The sequence below is a fragment of the Nesoenas mayeri genome, assembly GCF_963082525.1.
Source record: "Nesoenas mayeri genome assembly, chromosome: 5".
Taxonomy (NCBI): Eukaryota; Metazoa; Chordata; class Aves; order Columbiformes; family Columbidae; genus Nesoenas; species Nesoenas mayeri.
In genome coordinates this window covers 57,890,264-57,903,223 of record NC_137548.1, presented here as the reverse complement: position 1 = coordinate 57,903,223, position 12,960 = coordinate 57,890,264, and the positions used below count along the sequence as shown (strand labels likewise).

The following is a 12,960-nucleotide window of genomic DNA, read 5'->3' as shown; positions in this document are numbered from 1 at the left end:
CTCCTAACATAACCAACATCGATTATGTTACCTCAGTCCCACTCTCATGAGAGGAAACCACAACCATTATGCAGGAAGAGGATGCAGATCTAATCAGGACTTGCCGTAGTATATTCCTGACTCGGTATTTTGTTTCCACAGCTACAGTTAAATAAGCGTTAGACAATATTAAACAAAACTTTTACCTTTAATATTAAAATTCAACACTATTAAGAACAAATAGAGCACAAATGGGAAACATTGTTTCAACTAAAATTAATGAAGACAAGCCAGTAATTAGAACAGTTCTGGTTTTTAGCAACATCTGTCAGCCTAGGTCCAACATCAGTACAGGTTCTGACAGCCATATTCTGTTCATTTTGGAACTTAAAACTGAATAGTCAAGCTTTGACTGTTGGCATCTCAAACTGCAGTTTCAGTATAGTATACTATAAGCACGATCAAACTTATGTACATGAACAATGAAGAACAACCTGAACACTTAAACTAAACAATTATTTACAAGTATTCCAACATAAAAAAAAAAATATACAATAGCCTCAAGAATGGGCAACTGAAGAGAATATCAACATTTAGAGAACCTTATTAGAAAGAATTACAAAACATCAATAGCCAAGACATTAACAATTGCACTACACTAGTACAGAATCCAAATATTAAATTGGTGCATTATTTCACAATGCACTAGCTTCGAGAGAAAGATGCTGCCTTCACTAAAATGCAGCTTAGATTTGTTTCACGTAATTGTTTTAACAAGAAGCCTATTAACACAATAATGATTGTTTTAATGCTACAGTTTACAGCGAGGACAACAAACTAAAAATAGCAGCAGTTCCGCATGGCACTTAATTCCACAGGTTTCTAAGCTGTGGTTTATGCAATGCCTACAAAGTGCTCCCAGTTGAATATACAAATAAAATTCACAATAAAAGTCTACCTGACATCAGGTACATTGAGTGTAGGTGGCCTTAAAAGCCCATCTTTCAAAATTAATTCCCCTCTACTCCAAAAAAAATCAGTTAACTACCAAAGCAAGGCCCCTTCCCTCCCTCTTAAATATCATTAAGGGATATTACTTGTTATTACAACGCTGTAACACTACAAAGCAGCACACCACTATAGTGGTTAACCCTGGGAAAATGTAACATCTAACAGTGTAACTGAAAGTCTTCGGGATTAACATCCAGGATCCTCTATAGACAAGATAGTAACTGAGTCCATTAACTCAAAAGGTTAATATAGCTTATCAGCCATATTGTACAAGTAAAAACCAGAAGCAACTCCTGTAAAACTAGAGACACTAATTAAAGATGGGACAAGAAACCAGGAATTGAATGCTTCCTTCAACTCCTTAGGCTTCAGTCTGGCAGAGATGCGATAGCCATCCTCTCAGTAGTTCTTTTAGACTTCATAGCTAGTATATAGTAAGACTAACTGAGCGGTTCATTTTCTTTCCAATGAGTCGTGATGGTCTGTTTTGTGTCGTAGATCTAGTTGTCATTCTGTCAGTGAACAATGCTCGCTCCTCAGCTGCAGCCTTTGCCATCTGCGCCTTCTTCAGCTCTCTGCAAGGCATAGAGAGTCACACTTAAACAACAGTATCAGTAAGGACTCCACATGTATCACAGCAGTTCAGAACTCATGTCTTTCCATCAGTCCAGGTTATACTAAGATGATTATCACTCGCATCCATCTGTTTACAACCCAGAGGACAGAGTGGGATGTTTGTTCTTTTGAACAAGGGAAGGAAATGACAAATTCACACAACTCACATTTTGAAATCCAGCCTTTTATAAGCAGCTCAACACATCAGTTACCTTATACATGCTATATGATAAATCACTGAAAAGCTAATTACTGAGGTTTATCCAAAAGAAGCATTCAGCCACAACTGAACTTCTATGGGAGATTCAGACACAACTGAACTTCTATGGGAGATTCAGACAGAGCTTAGATGAATGTAATTGGCAACAGACGACTCAGGAAAGCACCCTTTTCCTTTTGCATACCCACATCAAAAGCTTATCACCACCTAAATCTTTATTGCCTAAGAGAAAAACTTCATCCCAAAACCACAACGCTGAGTCACTGAAGGTAGCACAGGCCACCGTCCCTGTGCAACATTCTGTCAACTATTCAGCTTCAGGGAATTATCAATACTCGGTCTGAGGACAGGATAAAACTCTGAGATAGTCTGACTAAAGAGCAAAGTTATCTTTATCAAGGGTTTCCCCACACACCCCTTTGGCCCTTGCCTTAAACGCTGACAATGGCTAAGTGTCAGGATTCCCCCTCATACTCTTTTCCTTCTCCTATCCCAAACTATTCCTCAAATCATTTTCTCTTCTGTAAGAGCTAATACTTGTAATCTCACTTCACATCTGGAGCCCAAGATCAAATTTTATAAGCTTGCTGCATATTGGTGTAGGTGTACTTAGTTCTAAGTTGCATGTTTTAGTATCATAAGCTACTACCATTCTTAGAAGCCCAAGTATTATTCATTAACACCCATGTTCTAACTAATCCTTCCCACATTATCACAGGAGAATGCAATCAATTTTCAGTCACCTTCCCTAAAGACTGAATGTCAGTCACAAATCCACAGCCACCCACCACACCATTACCAGGCAATTAAGTTTTATGATATACTTCCATTCTTCTCTAGAACTCTAATCTTGAATTCTTCCTTCCTCTGAAGAAGATGACACAGTAGAAAAGCTGAGTTTCCTAACAAGAATTCCTTTTGTTAATGATACCTTGCATACACAAGTATGGTGTGTATCTTAAATGGGTCGAGTGCAGGAGTGTTAAAAAACCAAAATAAAACATAAACCAAAAATACCTACCTGATCTATTGTACAGAACACTACCCTACACAACGTTAAAAATTACTGTGGCCAAGTGTTCCTTTTAAAACATTCTTAGATTTACAGTTATTTTATAAGGATGTACCCTACTTGTTGGCAAGCCAGAAGTAGCCTACACAAAGCATTAGCTTTGCCAACTTATTCTTTGACATGATACAAAAATATGTTGTCTTTGTACAAAACAACCAAGTCACCTCAACAAACCCGTCCTTGAATAACCTGCACAAACTGTCAAATTACTCCTTCTGCAGTCAGTGTAATTCATAGGAAGATTATAAAGATAACCATCTAAAATGGCAAGCAAGTCTGGCTATATGCAGACTGTAGCATGGCAAGATAAGCAGATAGCAAGGGAGAGAATCCAAACACTGAGAGAATCCAAACATGAAGTTAACATCTTCATTCAACACAAGCCAGTCAGAAAGTAACCAGCGTCCTATATTCTCTCTTAAAAGCCTGACCATTACAGATATGTGCAAGCTAACGACAGTGAAAGATTCAGATGATTACTTCTTAACTTACTAACTCTTTCTCTGAAATTTAAGCAGAAATCAGACTTTCCTAAAGGGAATATCTTCTTCAAAGCTTTAATTCAGAGTAGAGTGTTTGAGCAAGGGGTAGGACAAGATGACCTCCCAATACAAGTGATTCTCTGGTAACCTAATAATACTGCTGCGTACAAGTCAAATTAGACCAAAAACATTCCTGATATGCTCTTTCATTTAAGTTCAAACCAGCTCATTTAAGTCATGTTTTCCAACATGTTTCAATGTAAAGATGACCTGGGAAAATATAGACTCAAATAGTATAGATATAAGTTATACTCTGTAAGTCACAAAAGTATGCATTATGCTTGAAACATTTTTCAAAAACTCTAATGTTTTGCATGCCTTGAATACTAATAGTGTGGTTGAGACTCCCTTAGGGCATTCAAGAAGTTCCTTCTGTGGAAAAAGCTCCTTTTGAAGTTATGTAACCCACTTTGTCCTCTCAGGTATGGATGTGCATACAGATTTGCAGACCTGATGCAGAAACAAGGACAGTCCTGTTTTATCATCACTCTGCTCTTATACGAAAACCCATTAGAAATTAAGTTCTATTTAAGGACCCCAAGGAACTACTTACTTCTGCAGGAGTGAGTTTTTGAACTTTTCAGCATTCAGTTCTATCCGGAGCTGCTCTGCGCTCTTTTTTGCTGCAGACAGAAGCACTGAATGCTTGACTAGTGCCACAGCTGAAGGCCTTTTCTCTGGATCAGGATTAATCATAACCTTGGAAGAAAAGAAAATAAGGCGTTCTATTTAATGCCAATAATACAGTAAATCACACTAATCAGTGAGCCACTAGTACAAGAATTCTTACTTTTAGTAATTCTACTAATTCTTGGGAAAGCACTTGCGGTATTCTAGGTAGTTTTCCTTGTCGAATTTCATGCCATTGGTCCCCATTGCTTGGAAGTGGTTCAGCCCCAGCAGCACAGACAACAGTCAGAGCAAGAGCAAAAATATCCGCTTTTGGCAAATGTGTGTAGTTCTTGAAAAATAAAGAAAATTAAGTTTATTACATGTGCCACCCAGTGTAAGAAGAAATCTAACAGACAGCTAAACTATTCAGCACTGAGCAACAATACATCAATACATCCCCCTTTAAAGAACTTTGAGTGTTTCAAGGGAATACTATTTAGGAAGTTCTTCCTCCAGCAAGGAGGTGGCAGACGGCAACTCATTACTGCAAAGAAAGCAGCATGCAGACCCAACATCACTCTTTTCCATGAACAGAACGGTTACCTCTTGCAGGACTTCATTTGCAAGAAAGCGGCTATCACCTTCCTCCACTTGTGGGCTAGATACTCGAGTTACATGACCAAGGTCACCTGAAAAAAAGAAACGAAAGTTATTTTTCAGAAGACAAATAGACAATGCAATGCTCTGGAACATAACTGTGCTGCTTCTCACCTATTTTAAATATGACTCTATCAGATGACCAGTCATCATCATCACCTTCTTCTAAAGTTGCACTTGGGACTGATGTCCTAGATATAAAGATATTACCTGAAAGAAAAAAGAATTGTTAAAAAAACCCCAAAATATATATATATATCTGTCCAATTTTTACTTCATCTAGATTCACTACAGTGTGCTTTAGCCACACAGAAATTTTAGTTGTATACATACCAAGCTGGTAGAGCAAGAAACAAACTATGACACTCACTCTGGCCCCTCTGCTGGGCAGGGAGCCAAGTGTTATGCAAGTAGAGCCAATTACACAAAAGGAACCCAAGATAAACTCAACAACAGTTTTAAGTTTGCTAGCCAATTTTATAACTGACATCTTTGTACTGCTATTTAGAACTTCGGTGAAGAATTTACAGTTAGAAAGGTGTGGCTAACTGCTCATTTTTCTACAAGAGATTAAATTAACTGAGGAAGTTGTTAATACAGAGTAAAGCAGTTTACGAACTTACTAGGTTTGATATCCATGTGTACCAGTGACATTGAATGAATATACTTCAAGCCTCGAGCCACCTGAAGTAGCAGGTCCTTCAGTTCTGGCTCAGTAAAATAACGCATATTCCTGTAATTTTCACTTATGGCATCTGCTAAACTGCCGCCTAAAACAACATTAAAGAAAACAACTCATTATTTTATACCAAACAGTTGACAAAGTAATAACAATTTTCTTCCAAAAGTACAACTGGCTTCCAAAATCAACATTGAATATATCAAGAACTTGTTAATGATACATAAGAAGTGTAAAATCTAGTACTGTATCCCCTCTTTATAGCCATGTAATATACCAAATTTATTTTTTTGCTGTAGTTGCCATACAAATTACAGGATACCAACACAAGGGAAAAGACCTCTCTCCCAAATCTCTGGCAGGCTATCAACAACAGCAAAAAGCTTCAGAGATCAGGTCCACTTCACTTTTTAAAGGGCACTCTCTGGTAATTTTCTCTATTCCAGCTTGTACTACTGTACAGAAGAAAGAACATTTTTGTTGCTCACAAATGTCTCGCTGTACTTCCAATATGCTTGAACACTTAAGATTTTTTCTGCAATTTTTTATAGTTTTTCCTTCATATATCTGATATGTCTTCTCCAACAGACACATTTGAGACAATGATGGTATGAGCAATGCGTAGGGCAATCAATCCCTAGCTAGTGGTAGGAATTTGCAGAGATACCTGTAGATCTTCAAAAATCAGATTTTTTGAAAGTAAGTTCAGAGCAAGCGATAAAACTTTACTTACCATTGCAATATTCATTTTGTATAAGCATATGATCATCTTCTGCCCATGCAGAGTAGTATCTTACTACGTGTGAATGCTGTCCCAGAACTGCGTGTGCATAGACTTCTCTTAAAGCATTTTGCCTGTTAGTCACAAAAAATAATAGCACACAGTATTATGAAGTGAAATTAGTTCATTTTCATCTTCATAGGAACACTTATTATCATACACCTCTGCCAGCTCAGGTTTGTAATTAAGATCTCCATATTCAGTTCTGTGGCACTGTAAGGTAGATTTGCATTTATATCCTAACAGTTAATATAATTTAGATTGTATTTAAGACTAATTATATGGAACACCAAAAACCAGGTTTTGTTGCAGATAATTCTTGAGGGAGTTGCCACTTCCATTACATACTTTCCAACCAGCAGTAGCAGCAAGCTTTGAGAAGCATCACTGAAGTTTTAGGAAAAAACTAATTATGATCATAAACGAGAAGTATGACTGAACTCAACATTCCTAACTTCTTGTGTATAAGTGTGGTATGTAATTTCAAGCAATTTAAACTTGTGGAGTTTTATATTATGACAACAGCAGGGGAAAAAGCCATGAATCACAGACTCATTCGCAAATGCCAAAAAACACACCAAAACTGACTTAACTAATCTGCATGTCACTCAAGTGGACAAGGATGAGGACCTACTTGAAAATATTGCTTTCCTTTCATATCTCAAAGGATCATCACTGCAGTTTACTCATACAGTCCCTCCTGCCATTAATGCAAGTAAGCATTATTCTAACTTTTCAGATGAGAAATATGTTTCCACGCAAAACACTGGGACAACGTCTGCTAGGAGAAAGGGCCAGTAGCCTTTCCTCTGCAGTACCGCACAGTATTCAGGGGAAAGAAAAAGTAAAGTGACTTCAAAATTGTATGTTTTACATTTAGTTCATGTATATTTATAGTTTTCTCTTAAATGCCTTCTCTAGAAATCAGTATGAAGAGACACAAGAGGAAAAAGCACAAGGAGGTGATTTAACTTTTAATAGTAGGAAATACTTACTCATCCACTGAGCCAGCTAAGGGCTTCTTGGATCGCTTTATTGCATAGATACAGCCATCAAGCCTCTTCACACATTTAAACACAGAACCGAATTCACCAGATCCAATCTTCTCCAGCTCATGAAATTCAGTTGCATATCGTGACTTCATATTACTTTCTGTTATTGTTATCCTCTGCAAAGATTAGAAAGGAAAATACTTACATCTGCAGATACACAAACTGCCAAACTCAATAACAAATTCTACAGATTAATTACCTTAGCAGGTCTGATTGTTTCGTCTTCAGGCTCTCCATCACTTGCTTCCATGTCCTCTCCACAAGAGCTGAAATTCACACTGGTTACTTTTGCAGAAGTAATATGGCTTAGGTAAACTTAAAACTGAAGTCTAGCAGCTGTTGATTTTTCTGAAATCTAACTCTCCCGTTCTACCTATGTTTAACTAATTGAATTTTGTTTATTTGTAAATGCAAACTCATAGAATAAAGGTACCATGCTAATATATTTGTAATTTATATCTTCATGTTTCATAGTAGCATTTAATGTGATTTTCCCTCCTCAAGTAATGATTATTTACATAGCTCATTCAGTCAGGTAAAGACTGCAAGACACAGCCTAGTCTATCCTCTCCGTGTAATTGAAAGATCTAATGCTAAACAGTTATTTCATAATATCTTGCATCTCAAAGCAGATACTTTGAGAGCTATATTATGCATGACTAACGGATTTTTCAAGGAAAAGTAGTTTCATAGGAGCAACTTGTATCAAAACTTTTACAGCTAAAAGTAGTTCTAAAGATATGCTTAATAAAAGAAGATACAAGTTACTCACTCATTCCAGTGTGTTCTCTTCCTCCTACGACATTTTCCTTCAGAGTTATGAAGGAACATGGAATCAGGAGTGAAGGGATTGATGTTCACATGAGGTGTTCGTCTAATATCTTCTTCTTGCTTCTCTGATCTCCCAACATTCATAAATAGAGAGCCCCCTCGAAGTTTGACTGAGCTGGAGCCTATTCCTTGTGCTTTAGAAAGCAAACTCTGTATTAAAAAAACCAAAACAAAACAGACATTTATAGCTTCCATATTGCTTTAAACATAAACAGCAGGTCAGGTTTGAAAGGCATAATTACAATATTGTCTAATCAAAGTTAGCATGAATTATTTAAATACCTGTACCTCCATCAAAAGTAATTCCAAGTAAACTATTAGGCTTTACGCTCCACAAAAAAGCAGTTAAAGGAAACACTGAACGTTACAATAATTTTTAAAGGATGTGAAAGAAGCAGTGGTTTTCTGTCCTTAATCATGTAATCACCTAAACTTCTTGGACAACTCTTTGTCCATGAAACAAACACAGATAAAACTCATGGACCATCCTGTGCTCTATCACTGTGATTTTCACATCCAAGATATGGAATTTAGATGAGTCATTTAAATTACCTTTGGTAACTACAAATTTAGCTGGCAAGCTTAAAAAAAAGAAAAAAGCAGCAAATAAAAGATTTAATACTGATACACAGATGCCTCTTCATGAACCTACAGAAAGTTACTCTAGAATTGACAGCACTGTTGCGCTGTCAGTTCAAAACAGATCTTTTCCCAGGCACAGGATGAAACCTCTCCCAGGTAGGCAGGGAAGTTTGCACCTGAGCCTCCTACATGCTGGTGAGGATGCCAAGCACTGATCTCTCACATCACAAGCAGAAGTATTGCCGTATCTAGCAACACCTTACAAAATACTGAATTGACATAACTAAAGCCCCAAACCACCACCTGGAAGAAGGCTCAATACTTGGGAATCTCAAATGCACTCCCCAAATCTGGGCTAGATGAAGACTTTCAGGTCACTGTATGTCTCAACACGCATTTCACTACTTCCACAGGCCACCTTAACCAAATGATTCTTCCAGATTCCTCTCCAAGACAAGTACAATTTGGGCACCTAATTTAAGAATCCCACTGAACAGTAGCGTTAAGACTTTGTTTTCAGTGTCACAATCCACAAGGCTCTTGCATCGCTTAAGTATCTGCTCCCGATTTAATAAAATACCACCAACAATTTTACTATTTCCAAACATGTACCACTGATTTCTACCAGCGAGTTGTCATCTGAGATGGGAGCTGTAGAAAACCAATTAACAAGGTTGCCTTCCTCGCACCTTAAATCAGTTGTTTTCAATCTATGGTCTATAGACCCCTGAGAGATTATCCCCAAGGATTATCCCTGGATTACTTTTAAAGGGCTATACAAAAAGTAATGAAGAAAGGAAGCCCATTATCACTAGATTTAAATTCGCCATACGGTGTTTTACATGAGTGTCGAGTTCAAAAGTTGAAACGCCTTCCAAAAGTCTGTTATTGACAGTTAAGAGTTACCCATCCCTTTCAGCTTTCAAATATATTAGTTTAACAGCATCGGCTACTCAAATAGCCTTTTACATTTGGTGCAAAAGAGCTAATGCACACCCTGCACTGGCTTACAGTGCAATAGTAGAACTCAAGGCCCCAATTCGGGCTTTAACTTCCCGGTTTTAAAGGTACAAATGCCCCCAGGACACTAAAATATTTAGTTTTAAGAGTTTAATGTTCTGTTTCAATAACTTTAAAAATAACTTTTCCACCAAAAAAAATAGCAAAAGCAGGGTAATGATAGGATATTTATACATGAGTTATACACGAAACCGCATTTATAAATATTTTATATACACAAGAGGGGGTCGTGCCACGCCCCCAGTCGCCCTACGGGACAAAGCGCACGGCTCGGGGCGCGGTGCTGCTGTCCCTTCCCGCTGGCCCAGGCCGTGGCCGGTGCGGGCAGCGCGGTCCCGGAGCGCAGCGAGCGGCGCCCGGCCCGGCCCCGCGGGCTGAGGGAGCCACGCGGCGGGGCGGTGCCCGCGGCCCCCGCCCCTCCCCGGCCCCCCCTACCGGGCCCACCGTCGCGCGAGGCCGAGCGGCCGGCGGGGCAGCGCGTCTCCCCCCGCGGTTACATAATAACCGCAACGGACGGGCTGTGGGCTGGGCCCGGGGCAGCCGCCAAGCTGCCGTTACGGGCCGGCGGGTGCTGCGAGCGGGTGGTGCGAGCGGCTCGCGCGGCGACCCCACCCGGACTCGGGTCCCCACCGCCCCCTACCCCCCGCATCAACCGCCGGGCACGGCCCGCGGGGCGGGGGGGGGCGGGCCGGCCCCCGAGCCCTGCTCGGTCCAGCGCCCCCTCCGCCCTCACCCCGGGCAGGCCGGCCGGGGAATCCCCCGGCGCGGCGGTGCCGGCGGGGCCTCACCTTGGGGGTGTGCGGCGTGTCGAAGAGGCGCAGCTTGCGGAACGTCTTGTGAGGAGGCGTGCCGGGGTACTCGGGCAGCGGCGAGCTGGGCTCCTCGCTCCTCACCCGGTAACCGCCGGCCGCCGGGTGCGGCGGGGAGCGCCCGCAGTAGCGGCGGCCCTTGTGGGGGGGCGGCGATGAGGGCGAGCCGGCCATGAAATAGGCTCCCGGCGACTTCACGGGAGAGGAGCCGAACCCCTCCTCCTCCCACGAGTCCCCCTCGTCAGGCAGCGCCGCCGCCGCCGGCTCCATCTCTTCCTCCTCCTCCTCCAGCAGGGGCGGGTCGCCCCGCGCCGGGGTGCGAGCCGCCGAGAGCGGCGAGTCCGCCTCCTGGAAAGCCGAGTCCTCCCCGGTGCTGTTGCCGCTGCTGCCGCCTTCCTCCTCCTCGTCCTCCTCCTCCTCCTCGCAGTCGCTGTTGCCGCTCAGGAACAGCAGTTTCTGTCGGATCGGGGCAGCCGCCCGCCGGGCCGAGACCCGCCGCGGCGGCGCCGCCCGCTGCAAGCTGAGAAAGCTCATGGCGCCTCGCTGCGAGCCCCGCTCACGGCCGAACCCGGCCGCGCCCGCTGTCGCTGCTGCGCTCCGACTCTCCCCGGGCTCCCTGCGCTGCGCCCCTGGGCGCGGTGGCGGCTCCGCACGGCGCTGCCCCCGGGCACGGCTCGCCTCGCGCTGTTCGGACTCCGCGGCTTTCCCGCGACCGTTAATCACGTGGCGCGCACGCCAGCCAATCACGCCCACCCCCTCAGTTTGAAAACACGGAGGGCGGGGCCGGACCTACACACGGCCGCGTCACGAGGCGCTTTGGCGCGAACGGCGCGAGCGGAGGGGGCGGGGCGGTGTTCGCCACCCGAAACCAGCCCCGGGGCGGCTGCATGTACGTGGGCGCCCGGTGAGGCGCGGGCGCGGCGCCATCTTAGCCCGGGGGGCGGCCGCACCCAGCGGCGGCGGCGGAGCCCAGGGCACGGGCGGGCCGGGCCGGTACCGGCCGGGGAGCGGGCGTTGAACGGATGCTGCCCGGAGCCGCCCGGCCCGGCCACGCGCTGCACTCGGAGGGTGCGGCTGCTGCCTCACAGCGAGTTATGATCCAGTTCGGTTTCTGGAAGTGTGCAAAACTCTTCCTTTCGTGTGCCTGAGAACAATAACCTCTTTCAGGCCAGTTAAAGACAGGCTTTTTTAGCTGAAGAAAAAAACACATTCCAAATAACTCTATTCACATGATCTGAAATGCAGTCAAACACAGGAGCCTCACACACAGCACCCCGTGCTCTTAATAACTGCTGCAGGACACTTTCAAACAAACCCCAAGTCTCAGCCCAGCAAACGTGATACACAGCGGATGCGTTTATCAGGCTGTCCCTCTACAGATGCCACAACTTTGCCTCTTGGCTTCATTTTCTGTCTAGTACCACCTTGATGAAATTTAACCCACCAATTCTCTCTCCTGTACCGAATCACCTTAAAATGAGCCCCTTTGGTGACAAAGGTCCTGAAAAAAATCATTTTTTTTGCAGGCACAGGAGGCTCAAACAGCCCACAGGCAGCCAGGTGTGTGTCCCGGTTGTTTTCCTCTCCGCTTCCCCAGGCTCTCTGGGCAGGAACAGCAGCCCCAGAGCTGGGGGTCCCAGGGATGCAGGGACCTGCACACAGCCTGTCAGCCTCCTCCCCACAGCCCACCCCTCCTGCCTGCAGGACAAACACCTCATCTGATGCAAGTGGGACACCACATGGTCCGACTGTGAGTCTGAAAGCTTCAGAGATAACAAACCCGAACGCCCAAGGCCCAGTCAATAGAAGTTTGTACTTAACCATGTTTCCGTTGTTGGCCGATCTCTTGTGGCTTGGCCGCTGGTCCTTGATGTCCATGGCCAGAAGCCTCAGCAGCTCCTTTGGACACAGCTGCAGCTCCCACAGCCGGGGCGAGGAGGTTCCCGCTGCGGAAGGGTGGGCTGTGGTCAACAGAACACCTGTATCTCCAACAGGTAATTTATTTTTAGGCAGATTTTCTGTTGAGGCCCAAACCAAAAATACTAGGATACATTTTTCTCCCCTTTTCACACTTGTGCTGTTCACACAACTGCTGCTCTCCAAGTCCACATGCTTTTGGGACATAAGAAACATCACGGGGATGCTAGTGTCCCATACTCCACTTCTGCTAGCAATTCCTCCTTTTATAACCTCTTCTGACTGAAAATACCTGTTTCTCTGCAGAGCGCTGCCCCTGCCACCAGCATTGCGTGAACATAAGCACATTTTAAATTATTTTGGCTAATATAACTCTGTACTCACACACACCCCCTGTGCCTGCACAGTGAAATGGTTTTGCTTGGAGCTCCATTCCCTCGAGATGCATGGGTCACTACCCATTTCTTTTGTAAGGCTTACATAGAAACATTTCCACTTAAATATCCCTACATATTTCTCACAGCTTCAACACCCTGAAAGATTAAGGTGATTTTTGTTTTCAGGACAAGCAGTGGCAAGCT

The 12,960-nt window shown here is 43.7% G+C and overlaps 1 protein-coding gene across 1 annotated transcript; it reads right to left on the bottom strand.

Annotated features, from left to right (window-relative positions):
* Nucleotides 1-206: 206 nt before the first annotated feature.
* On the bottom strand, nt 207-10,996 carry WEE1 (WEE1 G2 checkpoint kinase; the record flags this gene model as incomplete). The annotated part of the gene is made up of 11 exons (XM_080345928.1): nt 207-1,565; nt 3,993-4,138; nt 4,230-4,400; nt 4,655-4,740; nt 4,823-4,918; nt 5,332-5,478; nt 6,121-6,242; nt 7,164-7,336; nt 7,420-7,486; nt 7,993-8,201; nt 10,442-10,996. 11 exons carry the CDS (start codon nt 10,994-10,996, stop codon nt 1,415-1,417), a joined length of 1,923 nt encoding a protein of 640 aa, XP_080202054.1. The 3' UTR covers nt 207-1,414.
* Nucleotides 10,997-12,960: the final 1,964 nt, after the last annotated feature.